Source organism: Hypanus sabinus, chromosome 27, assembly GCF_030144855.1.
Source record: "Hypanus sabinus isolate sHypSab1 chromosome 27, sHypSab1.hap1, whole genome shotgun sequence".
NCBI lineage: Eukaryota > Metazoa > Chordata > Chondrichthyes > Myliobatiformes > Dasyatidae > Hypanus > Hypanus sabinus.
The window spans coordinates 384947-399590 of NC_082732.1; the positions used below are offsets into that span (position 1 = coordinate 384947).

At 43.5% G+C, this 14644-nt stretch overlaps 1 protein-coding gene across 2 annotated transcripts in view; it reads left to right on the plus strand.

The window, feature by feature from the left end:
• LOC132381964 (complement C1q subcomponent subunit A-like) overlaps positions 1–13892 on the plus strand; it is a 30241-nt gene extending 16349 nt beyond the window's left edge. The window contains exon 3 of one of the 2 annotated variants that reach the window (XM_059951666.1): positions 11749–13891. In XM_059951666.1, the coding sequence (XP_059807649.1) occupies positions 11749–12338 (590 nt within the window). In that variant the 3' untranslated portion in view covers positions 12339–13891. Of the gene's footprint in view, positions 1–11748 lie in introns of both variants that reach the window. The other variant, XM_059951665.1, reaches the window with a different exon arrangement.
• The last annotated feature ends 752 nt before the right edge of the window (positions 13893–14644 follow it).

Consider the following 14644-nt stretch of genomic DNA (forward strand, 5'->3'; position numbering starts at 1 on the left):
AACAGGGAGCCGCAGCACAGACGTAAAAGAGCCACATGTGGCTCCGGAGCCGCGGGTTGCCGACCCCCGGTCTAGGCCTTTCAACATTTGAAAGGTTTCAATGAGATTCCCCCCCTTCCATTATTCTAAATTCCAGTGAGTACAGACCCAGAGCTCTCAAACATTCCTCATATGATAACCCCTTTGTTCCCGGAATCATCCTTGTGAACCTCCTCTGAATCCTCTCCAATGCCATCACATCTCTTCTTCGATGAGGAGCCCAAAATTGTTCACAATATTCAAGGTGAGTCCTCACCAGTTCTAATCTGTTTAAGTCCTTCTGCAGCCTTCCTTTTTCCTCAACACTACCTGCCCCTCCACCAATCTTTGTATCATCTGCAAACTTGACATAGAATCAGGAGATGTTGAGTCAGGTTGGATAGAACTGAGAAATTGTAAGGGCAAAAAAACCCTATGGGAGTTATCTACAGGCCCCCAAACAATAGCCTGGATATAGGGTGCAAGTTGAATCAAGAATTAAAATTGGCATGACACAAAGCATTACTATGGTTGTTATGGGAGATTTCAACATGCAGGTAGACTAGGAAAATCAGGTTGGTACTGGACCCCAAGGAAGAGAGTTTGTGGGGTGCCTCCGAGATGGATTCTTAGAGCAGCTTGTACTGGAGCCTACCAGGCAGAAAGAAATTCTGGATTTTGTGTTATGTAATGAACTGGATTTGATAAGGGAACTCGAGGTAAAGGAGCCATTAGGAGGTAGTGACCATAATATGTTAAGTTTTAATCTACAATTTGAGAGGGAGAAGGGAAAATCGGAAGTGTCAGTATTACAGTTGAACAAAGGGGCCTACGGAGCCATGAGGGACGAGCTAGCCAAAGTTGACTGGAAAGATACCTTAGCTGGGATGACAGTGGAACAATGGCAGGTATTTCTGGGAATAATGCAGAAGGTGCAGGATCGGTTCATTCCAAAGAGGCAGAAAGATTCTAAGGAGAGTAGGGGGCAACCGTGGCTGACAAAGGAGATGGCTCTAGAAATAGTGGACGCATTGGTAATCATTTTCCAATGTTCTATAGATTCTGGATCAGTTTCTGACAATTGAAGGGTAGCTAATGTTATCCCACTTTTTAAAGCAGGGAATTATAGACCAGTTAGCCTGACCTCAGTGGTGGGGAAGATGCTGGAGTCAATTATAAAAGATGAAACAGTGGCACATTTGGATAGCAGTAACAGGATCAGTCCGAATCAGCATGGATTTATGAAGGGGAAATCATGCTTGACTACTTCTGGAATTTTTTGAGGATGTAACTATGAAAATGGACAAGGGAGGGCCAGTGGATGTAGTGTACCTGGACTTTCAGAAAGCTTTTGATAAGATCCCACATAGGAGATTATTGGGGTTAGGGTACTGGCATGGATAGAAAATTGGTTGGCAGATAGGAAACAAAGAGTAGGGATTAACAGGTCCCTTTCAGAATGGCAGGCAGTGACTAGTGGGGTAGCGCAAGGGTCGGTGCCTGGACCGCATCTATTTACAATATATATTAATGATTTAGATGAAGGGATTAAAAGTAATATTAGCAAATTTGCAGATGACACAAAGCTGGGTGGCAGTGTGAAATGTGAGGAGGATGTTAGGAGAATGCAGGGTGACTTGGACAGGTTGGGTGAGTGGGCAGATGCATGGCAGATGCAGTTTAATGTGCATAAATGTGTGGTGGCAAGAACAGGAGGGCAGATTACTATCTGAATAGTGTCAAGTTAGGAAGAGGGAAAGTACGAGATCTAGGTGTCCTCGTTCATCAGTCACTGAAAGTAAGCATGCAGGTACAGCAGGTTGCTGTACCTAAAGCTAATGGCATGTTGGCCTTCATAACAAGAGGAATTGAGTATAGGAGCAAAGAGCAGTTGTACAGGGCTCTACTGAGACCACACCTGGAGTATTGTGTGCTGTTTTGGTCTCCAAATTTGAGGAAGGACATTCTTGCTATTGAGGGAGTGCAGCGTAGGTTCACGAGGTTAATTCCCAGGATGGCAGGACTGTCATATGTTGAAAGATTGGTGCGATTGGGCTTGTATACACTGGAATTTAGAAGGATGAGAGGGGATCTGATTGAAACATATTAGATTATTAAGGGATTAGACACATCAGAGGCAGGAAACATGTTCCTGATGTTGGGGGAGTCCAGAACCAGAGGCCACAGTTTAAGAATAAGGGGTAGGCCATTTAGAATGGAATTGAGGAAAAACTTTTTCACCCAGAGAGCTGTGGATCTGTGGAACGCTCTGCCTCAGAAGGCAGTGGAGGCTTGTTCTCTGGATGCTTTCAAGAAAGAGTTAGATAGGGCTCTTAAAGATAGTAGAGTCAAGGGATATGGGGAGAAAGCAGGAACGGGGTACTGATTGTGGATGATCAGCCATGATCTCAGTGAATGGTGGTGCTGGTTTGAAGGGCCAAATTGCCTACTCCAGCACCTATTGCCTGTTGTCTATTGGCAGCAAAGCCATCTATTCAATCATCTAAATTATTGATGTTCAGCATAAAAAGAAGTCCCAACATCAACCCCTGCGAACACACCTAGTCACTGGCAGCCAACCTGAAAAGGATCATTTTATTCTCACTTGCTGACTCCTACCAATCAGCTGATGCCAGTAACTTTCCTCAAATACCATGGGCTCTTAATTTGGTAAGCAATTTCATGTGTGGCACCTTGTCAAAGGCCTTCTGAAAGTCCAAATATACAACATCCACTATGTCCCCTTTATCTATTCTACTTGTAATCTCCTCAAAGAATTCCAACAGGTTCATCAGGTAAGTTTTTCCCTTAAGGAAACCATTGCGACTTTGTCTTATCTTGTCCTGTGTCACCAAGTACTCGGTAACCTCATCCTTAACAATTGACTCCAACATCTTCCCAATCATTGAGGTCAGACTAACTGGTCTATAATTTAATTTCTGCTGCTTTCCTCCTTTCTTAAAGACATTTGCACTTTTCCATTCCTCTGGCACCATGCCAAAGTCCAATGATATTTGAAAAGTTATTATAATGCCTCCACAATCTCTACTGCTATCTCTTTCAGAATCAAAGGGTGCAGTTCATATGGTCTGGGTGACTTGTGTACTTTCGGCTTTTCAGTTTTTTGAGCACCCTTCTCCCTTGTAATTGTCTCATTTTCTAGCAGTTCCATATCCATTCTCATCTCTTTTGTTTTTTTAGATACTTGAAAAAGCTAAGGAGCACCAGGCCACTGTCTCCTGTACCATCACCAACTTTATCAGCTCTGGGGATCTCCCATCCACTGCCACCAACCTCATAGTTCCCACACCCCACACTTCCCGTTTCTACCTCCTACCCAAGATCCATAAACCTGCCTGTCCAGGTAGACCTATTGTCTCAGCTTGCTCCTGCCCCACTGAACTCATTTCTGCATACCTTGACACTGTCTTATCCCCCCTTGTTCAATCTCTTCCCACCTACGTTTGTGACACTTCTCACGCTTTGAATTTTTTCAATGATTTTAAGTTCCCTGGCCCCCACCGTCTTATTTTCACCATGGACATCCAGTCCCTATATACCTCCATCCCCCACCGAGATGGTCTCGAAGCTCTTCGCTTTTTTTTGGATTTCAGACCTAACCAATTCCCCTCTACCACCACTCTCCTCCGTCTAGCGGAATTAGTTCTTACTCTCAATAATTTCTCCTTTGGCTCCTCCCACTTCCTCCAAACCAAGGGTGTAGCCATGGGCACTCGTATGGGTCCCGGTTATGCCTGCCTTTTGGCTTTGTGGAACAGTCCATGTTCCAAGGCTATACCAGTATCCATCCCCCTCTTTTCCTTTGCTACGTCGACAACTGCATTGGCAGTGCTTCCTGCACGCATGCTGAGCTCGTCGACTTCATTAACTTTGCCTCCAACTTTCACCCTGCCCTCAAATTTACCTGGTCCATTTCCGACACCTCCCTCCCCTTTCTTGATCTTTCTGTTTCCATCTCTGGAGACGGCCTATCTACTGATATCTACTGTAAGCCTACAGACTCTCACAGTTACCTGGACTATTTCTCTTCCCACCCTGTCTCTTGCAAAAATGCCATCCCCTTCTCACAATTCCTCCATCTCCGCCGCATCTGCTCTCAGGATGAGGCTTTTCATTCCAGGACGAAGGAGATGTCTTCCTTTTTTAAACAAAGGAACCTTCGTCCCCCATCAACTCTGCTCTCAAACGCATCTCTCCCATTTCCCGCACATCTGCCCTCACCACACTCGGGATAGGGTTCCCCTTGTCCTTACCTACCACCCCACCAGCCTCCAGGTCCAACGTATAATTCTCCATAACTTCCGCCACCTCCAATGGGATCCCACTACCAAACACATTTTTCCCTCCCCCACTCTTTCTGCTTTTCGCAGGGATTGCTCCCTATGCGACTCCCTTGTCCACTCATCCCCCCCCATCCCTTCCCACCGATCTCCCTCCTGGCACTTATCCTTGTAAATGGAACAAGTGCTACACCTGCCCTTACACTTCCTCCCTCACCACCATTCACGGCCCCAGACAGTCCTTCCAGGTAAGGTGACACTTCACCTGTGAGTCGGCTGGTGTGGTATACTGCGTCTGGTGCTCCTGGTGTGGCCTTTTATATATTGGTGAGACCTGAAGCAGACTGGGAGACTGTTTCGCTGAACACCTATGCTCGGTCTGCCAGAAAAAGCAGGACCTCCCAGTGGCCACACATTTTAATTCCACGTCCCATTCCCATTCTGATATGTCTATCCATGGCCTCCTCTATTGTCAAAATGAATCCAAACTCAGGTTGGAGGAACAACACCTTATATACCGGCTGGGTAGCCTCCAAACTGATGGCATGAACATTGACTTCTCTAACTTCCGTTAATGCCCCTCCTCCCCTTCTTACCCCATCCCTGACATATTTAGTTGTTTGCCTGTTCTCCATCTCCCTCTAGTGCTTCCCCCACCTTTCTTTCTCCCGAGGCCTCCAGTCCCATGATCCTTTCCCTTCTCCAGCTCTGTATCACTTTCGCCAATCACCTTTCCAGCTCTTAGCTTCACTCCACCCCCTCAGGTCTTCTCCTAACATTTTGCATTTCCCCCTCCCCCCACTACTTTCAAATCTCTTACTATCTTTCCTTTCAGTTAGTCCTGACGAAGGGTCTTGGCCCGAAATGTCGACAGTGCTATAGATGCTGCCTGGCCTGCTGTGTTCCAGCAGCATTTTGTGTGTGTTGTTGTTTGAATTTCCAGCATCTGCAGATTTCCTTGTGTTTGCTCTTTTGACATGCTTTTTCTATTTCCTATTGTAATCTGTGGTCCACATCTCAGCTACTGTATATAACGGTCATCAGGGTCCTTTTACTTTGCAGTTTTTTAACTTAACCCACAGGGTTTCAATATCTTCTGATCCTATGTCACTGATTTGATGCTATTCTTTACCAGCAGAGCCACGCCACCCCCTCTGTCTACCTTCTTAGCCCTCCGATACAATGCATAACGTAGGACATTCAGCTCCCAACTACAACCACCCTTCAGACACGATTCAGTGTCAGCCACAACATCATACCCGGCAATCTGTAATATTGCAACAAGGTTATCCACCTTATTTCTCATGCTACGCGGATTTAGATACCATACCTTGAGTACCGTATTTGTTGTCCTTTCTGATACTGCATCGCTAATGATTTGAGAGTCAGCCTGCTGGATACAACTAAACCCCCCCATTACCTGTCTGCCTTTCCTGTCAGTCTGACTACAGGCTATCTTTACTTTTTTACCATCCATCCTATCCTGAGTCCCACCCCCTGCCAAATTAGTTTAAATCCTCCCCAAAAGCTCTAACAAACCTGCCCGCGAGAATATTGGTCCCCCTCAGGTTCAGGTGCAACCTGTCACTTTTGAACAGGTCTTACCTCCCCGATAAAAGATCCCAATGATCCAAGAGTCTGAAGCTATGCCTCCTGCACCAGCTTCTCAGTCACACATTTATCTGCCAAATCATCCTGTTTCTTCCCTCATTGCCACATGGCACAGGCAACAATCCAGAAATTACTATCCAGGAGATCCTGCTTCTCAGCCTTTCACCTAGCTCTCTAAATTCACTTTTCAGGAGCTCTTTGCTTTTTGTTCCTATGTCATTGATACCGATACGTAACAAGGCATCTGGCTGCTCTCCCTCCAAAATGCTGTGAAGATGATCTGAGATGTCCCTGACCCTGGTAACTGGGAGACACCATACTATTCGTGTGTTCTGTTCATGTCCACAGTATGTCCTGTCTGTTTCCTGATTACTGAGTCCTTATTACTACCTCTCCCCTCTTCCTCTTTTCCTTCTGCACCATGAACCCATGCTCAGTTCCCATGTCTCATCCGACATCATATTTTGAATGTGGAACTCTGGGCATTGCTCATCTTCTGTGCATCAGGAGGCAGAAGTGTTGAATGCAGTTTGGAACAGGTAACATTTAGATGTAAGCAAATTCACAGCAGTGAAGACTGTTCAGCTTTGGGGCAGTGTGATGGATTTCCCAGCTATTGATTACAAAAAGACAGGGCTGAAAAGGCTCTTCTTGATTTTACCAGGAAATTGAGTGTTACACAAATGTCACACGCAGATGTACATGGAAGTAGATGCAAAATATTATAGAATTTTCTTTCAAAGTACAGAATACATAGAAATATACAGGAGAGGTTTTGAGGCATTTGAAGTTTTAGACTTTAGATGGAGTGCAGCTTTCTCTTTTGTACAAGCCTGAAATTAGAGATACAACTATAATCACAGAACAGATGTTGGCTCATCAAGGCAAATCAAATCACAGAAATGTACAGCACAGAAACAGGCCCTTTCAGCCACGGTGTCCATGCTGCTTGTGATACCTGTCCATATTTGTTTAATCTGCCTGCACAAGGCACTCATCATTTTCTTCTGGGCATACTTAATAAATCCTCTTTGAATAATAACCATAATAGAATTGATGAAAGATCACACAAATATAGGTGCTCAATCAGTGTGTAAAAGACAACAAACTGTACAAATACTAAAAGAAAGAAATATAACAAAAGTATATATGCCATCAATATCAAGAACATGAGGTAAAGAGTCCTTGAAAGCGAGTCCATAGATTGTGGGAACATTTCAATATGGAGCAAATGAAGTTGAATGAAGTTATCCCCTTGGATAACTTGAAGAGCCTTGGGTCTGATTGCTGTATCTGGTCAGCAAGGAGTTAGCCACATCTCGTTCAAACATAGAACACAACAATTTCTCATTTCCCTTCAATACAGCAATCTTGCCATCAGATCCTCAATTTTGTTCTCCAGCGACTGCACATTTGCTAACAAAATGCTGGTAAGAGGGGTTCACATCCTTCTGCATTTCAGTCTGGCTTGGAGTACGGGAATCTAGTATGGGAATTTCAGACAGACAGACATACTTTATTGATCCCGAGAGAAATTGTGTTTTGTTACAGCCGCACCAACCAAGAATAGTGAAGGAATATAGCAATATAAAACCATAAATAATTAAATAATAATAAGCTAATCATGCCAAGTGGAAATAATTCCAGGACCAGCCTATTGGCTCAGGTGTCTCACACTCCGAGGGAGGAGTTGTTAAGTTTGATGGCCACAGGCAGGAATGACTTCCTATGACGCTCAGTGTTACATCTCGATGGAATGAGTCTCTGGTTGAATGTACTCCTGTGCCTAACCATTACATTATGGAGTGGATGGATGGCATGCAACTTGGACAGCATCCATACTAGATCTAGTATTAGGTAACGAACCTGGTCAAGTCACAGATCTGTCAGTGGGTGAGCATCTGGGGGACAATGATCACCACTCCCTGGCCTTTAGCATTATCATGGAAAAGGATAGAATCAGAGAGGACAGGAAAATTTTTAATTGGGGAAGGGCAAATTATGATGCTATAAGGCTAGAACTTGTGGGCGTGAATTGGGATGATGTTTTTGCAGGGAAATGTACGATGGACATGTGGTCAATGTTTAAGGATCTTTTGCAGGATGTTAGGGATAAACTTGTCCTGGTGAGGAAGATAAAGAATGGTAGGGTGAAGGAACCATGGTTGATGAGTGAGGTGGAAAATCTAGTCAGGTGGAAGAAGGCAGCATACATGACGTTTAGGAAGCAAGGATCAGATGGATCTATTGAGGAATATAGGGTAGCAAGAAAGGAGCTTAAGAAGGGGCTGAGGAGAGCAAGAAGGGGCATGAGAAGGCCTTGGCAAGTAGGGTAAAGGAAAACCCCAAGGCATTCTTCAATTATGTGAAGAACAAAAGGATGACAGGAGTGAAGGAAGGACTGATTAGAGATAAAAGTGGGAAGATGTGCCTGGAGGCTATGGAAGTGAGTAAGGTCCTCAATGAATACTTCTCTTCGATATTCACCAATGAGAGGGAACTTGATGACGGTGAGGACAAAATGAGTGAGGTTGATGTTCTGGAGCATGTTAATATTAAGGGAGAGGAGGTGTTGGAGTTGTTAAAATACATTAGGACGGATAAGTCCCCAGGGCCTGATGGAATATTCCCCAGGCTGCTCCACAAGGTGAGGGAAGAGATGGCTGAGCCTCTGGCTAGGATCTTTATGTCCTCATTGTCCATGGGAATGGTACCAGAGGATTGGAGGGAGGCAAATGTTGTCCCCTTGTTCAGAAAAGGTAGTAGGGATAGTCCAGGTAATTATAGACCAGTGAGCCTTATGTCTGTGGTGGGAAAGCTGTTGGAAAAGATTCTTAGAAATAAGATCTGATCAGGGACAGTTAGCATGGATTTGTGAAGGGCAGATCGTGCCTAACAACCTGATAAAGTTCTTTGAGGAGGTGACCAGGCATATAGATGAGGGTAGTGCAGTGGATGTGAACTACATGGATTTTAGTAAGACATTTGACAAGGTTCCACACGGTAGGCTTATTCAGAAAATCAGAAGGCATGGGATCCAGGGAAGTTTGGCCAGGTGGATTCAGAATTGGCTTGCCTGCAGAAGGCAGAGGGTCGTAGTGGAGGCAGTACATTCAGATTGCAGTTTGATGACTAGTGGTGTCCCACAAGGGTCTGTTCTGGGACTTCTACTTTTCATGATTTTTATTGACGACTTGGATGTGGGTGTAGAAGGGTGGGTTGGCAAGTTTGCAGATGACACAAAGGTTGCTGGTGTTATAGATAGTGTAGAGGATTGTCAAAGATTGCAGAGACACATTGATAGGATGCAGAAGTGGGCTGAGAAGTGGCAGATGGAGTTTAACCTGGAGAAGTGTGAGGTGGTACACTTTGGAAGGACAAACTCCAAGGCAGAGTACAAAGTAAATGGCAGGATACTTGGGTGTGTGGAGGTGCAGATGGATCTGGGGGTACATGTCCACAGATCCCTGAAAGTTTCCTCACAGGTAGATAGGGTAGTTATGAAAGCTTATGCGGTGTTACTTTCATAAGTCGAGGGATAGAGTTTAAGAGATGCGATGTAATGATGCAGCTGTGTAAAACTATAGTTAGGCCACACTTGGAGTACTGTGTCCAGTTCTGGTCGCCTCACTATAGGAAGGATGTGGAAGCATTGGAAAGGGTACAGAGGAGATTTACCAGGATGCTGCCTGATTTAGAGAGTATGAATTATGATCAGAGATTAAGGGAGCTAGTGCTTTACTCTTTGGAGAGAAGGAGGATGAGAGGAGACATGATAGAGGTGTACAAGATATTAAGAGGAATAGAGATAGTGGACAGCCAGCGCCTCTTCCCCAGGCCACCACTGCTCAGTATAAGAGGACATGTCTTTAAGGTAATGGGTAGGAAGTTCAAGGGGGATTTTAGAGGAAGGTTTTTCACTCAGAGAGTAGTTGGTGCATGGAATGCACTGCCTGAGTCAGTGCTGGAGGCAGATACACTAGTGAAGTTTAAGAGACTACTAGACAGGTATATGGAGGAATTTAAGGTGGGGGGGTTATATAGGAGGCAGAGTTTGAGGGTCGACACAACATTGTGGGCCGAAGGGCCTGTAATGTGCTGTACTGTTCTAACTATCTATCTTACTGCCTCACTTCTAGCCATGGTGATGGATGTACATCTGCTTAAAAGTGTGGGTAGTACAGCAGACAAACAGTTTGGTGTAGCATTCTATAGTTCCCAGACTCACAGTTGCTACCCTTCCTACAAGTGCTGCAAGAAGGCAACATTATCCTTCAGTCTTTTGTACATCACTCATGGCTAATGAAAATGCAAAAATATCAGTCAGAGCCTTAGAAATCTCCTCCATTGGGTATTGGGGATTTATCCAGTGCTTTATAATTACTATAAATTTATAATGTGCTCCAATATTTTTAACACATTTTCCTTCCTGATACGGATGTGTTCCAGAATATTGATGTACCCCTCACTTAATGCACCATTCTTCACGTTCTGGTGAATCCTAATATTAAGAAGCACTTGGAAAGGTACATGTATTGGTGGTTCGTAGAGGGATATAGGCCGAATACAAGAGATTGGGACTAGATGTGTCGAGCCATGGCTGATGTGGATTGGGCCAAAGGGTATAAATCCATGCTGTACTGCTCTAGGACTCCAAGATCTCGTTCAGCTTCAATGGCTCCATACACTCCTCTCTGGTCATTGAGGAGATCTATTCCTCCTTACCTACCTTCCTGCTGCTGATATACTTCATAAAACATTTTAGAATTCTCCTTATTCCTATTTGCCAAGATCATGACACGGGTCCTCTTACTCTCCTAATTTCTTTCTTATCTTTTCTCCTATAAACTGTTCTGTAAATTGCTTGATCGCAACTCTTTCTAAAGGGTATATACTTCTTCTTCTCCCTGAAAAAAAGCCTTAAGCATTCTTTATTAAGCAGGATTCTCTAATATTTCCATCTTTGCCTCTCACCCTTATAGAGGCAGGCTGACCCTGACCTTGGCATCCTTGAAATAGCTCCCACTTGCTAGAAGTTGTTCCCTCTCTCGTTGCCCTTGTGTACTTTGTTGACAAGACTGCTTAAGTGACTTTTGAGACAGGAAGCCAAACCAAGGTGTTTCCCAAACTTTTGGACTAATTTTTAAAAATCAACGTAAAACTTCTTTGTACTTCATTTTGACTGAGTGACATGTTGCAGACATTTTCCTTAGTGGTTGATTATATAAGTTTGTTGAAAATTTATGGCCTTTATTCATTCTGTGCCTATCTTTTTTTTTTAACTTTTTTTATTGCATTTTTAAATGATTACTATCTGTGCTGATCCAGACTTCATCCAAACCACTCTGAAGTGTGGTGGAGTTGTGGGAGAGGTGACTAGGTGTGGCTTTAAAGACTGCCAAATATGCTCCACCTGCTGCAGGAATTTGATTCTACTCCTCAAAGCTGAGCACCTTACTGTGCTGTGAACACATAAGTATAAAGGAGCAGTAACTCCAGAGCTCAGTGGCCCTGGCCTCCAGTTCAGTTCCAATAAAACTTGCAAAACGTCTGCAGTTCTAACTGATATGAGTGGTCACAAAAGAAAATGCTTCCGATTGCATTTTACTGGTGCTCAAGCGTATTGTTCATGCTGCTGCCATTCTGTTTGATAGAATCAGCATGGAGACAGCCCTCTGTTCCCATGGTAGTCATCAAGTGTTAATCCTCTGTCTTCTATGTCAGGCTATTTCGGTGTTTCTTCATCTAAATACTCTCTCTGATAAATAGAGACATTTGTAAAACGATGTTGCTTATCTCTCACTCTTCTTTCCCTCAGGAATGGCCAGTCACATTCTTGGTGAACCAAGAAAGAAGGGACAACCAGGAGACCCAGGACTGCCAGGAGCTCATGGCCCCAGAGGATATGTTGGTCGAATGGGACCAAAAGGTGAACCAGGGCCTCCTGGGCCAAAAGGACAGAAAGGACAATCTGGGAGGGGTAGCGGTCTAGTGGGTGTAGACAGACCGGCTTTCTCTGTTGTCAGAACCATTGCTACTCAACACAATCCAAAACACCGTGTGATTTTCAACAGAAATATCACCAATGAAGGAGGTTGTTTTCAAATTAATTCTGGGACATTCCTCACTTGTAAAGCAGGCTGGTATTTCTTCACATACAATGTAGTTACTACAGGGGAGCTTTGCATAAACATTATGAAAAATAACAAAAAGGAAGCTGGATTCTGTGACCTTGCTGCAAGGAGCAGTACTAGGGCCAACTATCAGATGAATTCTGGTGGGACTGTGCTGAAGCTGAATATAAATGATCAAGTGTGGCTCCAAACAAAACCAGGTTTCCACAACATTGTTGGATCAGATGAGGTCAACAGTGTTTTTTCTGGCTTCCTTCTCTTTCCAGATGAATAGATGACCACAAATTCAGAAGACATGAACTTTTCATTTAGATAATCTGCTCACTGCTTCAAATCACCAGATACAAAATGAGCCATCAAGTCTAGCCTTTTTCTCTTAATATGTTAGATTATTTTGACAGGGAAGAAGTGAAGCACTGATGAACTGAAGCCAATTATTTTCATGTAGTCAAACATGGGCATGTCTCAAAAAATGAATCACAAAAATAGAATTGCATTTCAGTGAGGGCTTCAAGTCCTGCTGAACAGCCCTAAGCCTGTCAAACCCAATGAAGGAATACAGAGGTTAAATCAATCTTTCATTCATTCTCACAGAAAGGAGGAGCATGCATTCCATGAATTAGGATTTATCTACTCTACAGGCTTAATTTCAGATGAATGACACTGGTCATTTGCTCACCTGCTTCTGTGAATTATCCAGTGCTCAAAGTCACTGTTATTTTATGCAAGTGACAAGAAGAAGCACATTGAGGACAAGCAGCATACAATATGAACACCTTTGTGTGCTCAGTGCTTTTTATTTAAAAGTTTTGGCAAAATAACCACTTCTAGATTATTTTGGATAAGAATTGCACATTTCCATTTCAAAACTGCATTGCTAATTCTGTCCAAAGGTTTCAAAGGTACATTCAATGACAGAGAAATGTATACAATATATATCCTGAAATGCTTTTTCTTCACAACTATCCACAAAAACAGAGGAGTGCCCCAAAGAATGAATGACAGTTAAATGTTAGAACCTCAAAGTACCCCCAGCTCCCCTCCCTCCTGAGCGTATGGAGCAGAAAGCAACAATCCCCCCTCCCCCCTGCAAAAAAAAGCATCAACCCCCATCACTGAACACTCAAGCATGAATGAAGCAACAGCAAAGACACAGACTTGGAGTTAGCCCGAAGACTACATTGTTCACCCGGCATTCGACATACCGCAGGTTCTCTCTCTCTCCCTAGTAAGGGAGAAAGAGGTGTCTCCTTAGATTTGCTCAATTCTATTCAAAAATTTCAACACCCGAATATCTTCATGTAAACAAAGGAGATAGCATACTCTTACACTTCGCTCCAGTTATAGAAATACTCCCCTCAACCCATCACCCCAACTCTTCCAGCTCTCATAGAGCACAGAAGCAGGTCTTTTGGCCCATCATGTTCATGCTAACACTGCCAATTCACCTGCACTAAGCCATTTACCTGAAAATGTATCACACCTTCCCCACTCACCCTCCTCTGCTCTGAGGAAAACAAACCTAGCCTTTCCCACCTCTTCCTAGAAATGAAGTGCTTCATCCTGACAAACGCCCTAGTGAATCACTTTTCACTCTCTCCATTCAATGACCTCCTTAGAGTGTACAAACAGTATTCCACTGTGGCTTAACAATTGTTTTATAAAGTTGTGCTATTTAGTGTATATGTCTCACCTTTATTAGTCCTAACTCTAATTTACAGCTATAAGTGTCCCAATCATGGCTTCTAGAGCATGGCTGGGGTTAATATTTTGCTTTTGAAATAAAAATTGATGAGGATGAAAATGAAACAGTTTTATTCAGACACAATACATCACATGTAATTAAAAACAAGCAGCACCTTTGAGTACATTCTACTGTCCGGAAATGTAAATAGCAAGGGTTCAAAATGTTTCACTGGTCGATTTACTCCCCAAAATTCCAAAGTTCTATATTGATTTTTCAAATGGACTTATGTGAGATAAATTGTAAGCTTCTACAGCTAATCCAGCCAGCATTCCACAGATTCACTACCCTTTGGCTAAAAAAAAATTCTCCCTTACTTCTGTACTAAAAGGATGCCCCTCAATTTTGAGGCTGTTCCCTCTAGTTCTGGATACCCCCATTACAGCAAGCATCCCCTCCACATCCACTTTATCTAATCCTTCCACCATTTGGTAGGTTTCAATGAGATCCCTGCGCATTCTTGTAAATTTCAGTGGGTACAGGCCAAAGCTGCCAAATACTCCTCATATGTTAATTCTCCCCCTCCCCCCGTTCCCAGAATATTCCTCATGAGCCTCCTCTGGACTCTCTCCAATGACAACACACCCTTTCTGAGACAAGGGCCCAAAACTATTGACAATAATCCAAGTGTGGCCTGACTAAAGTTTCAATTACAAGCACTATTTCCTTGTTTTTATATTCTCTTCCCCCTGAAACAAATGCTAACTTTGCATTTGCCTTCTTTAACACAGACTCAACCTGTGTATTAACCTTCTGGAGACTTGCACGAGCACTTCTAAGTCCCTTTGCACCTCTGATGTTTGAATTTTCTCTCCATTTAGATATTAGTCTGCACT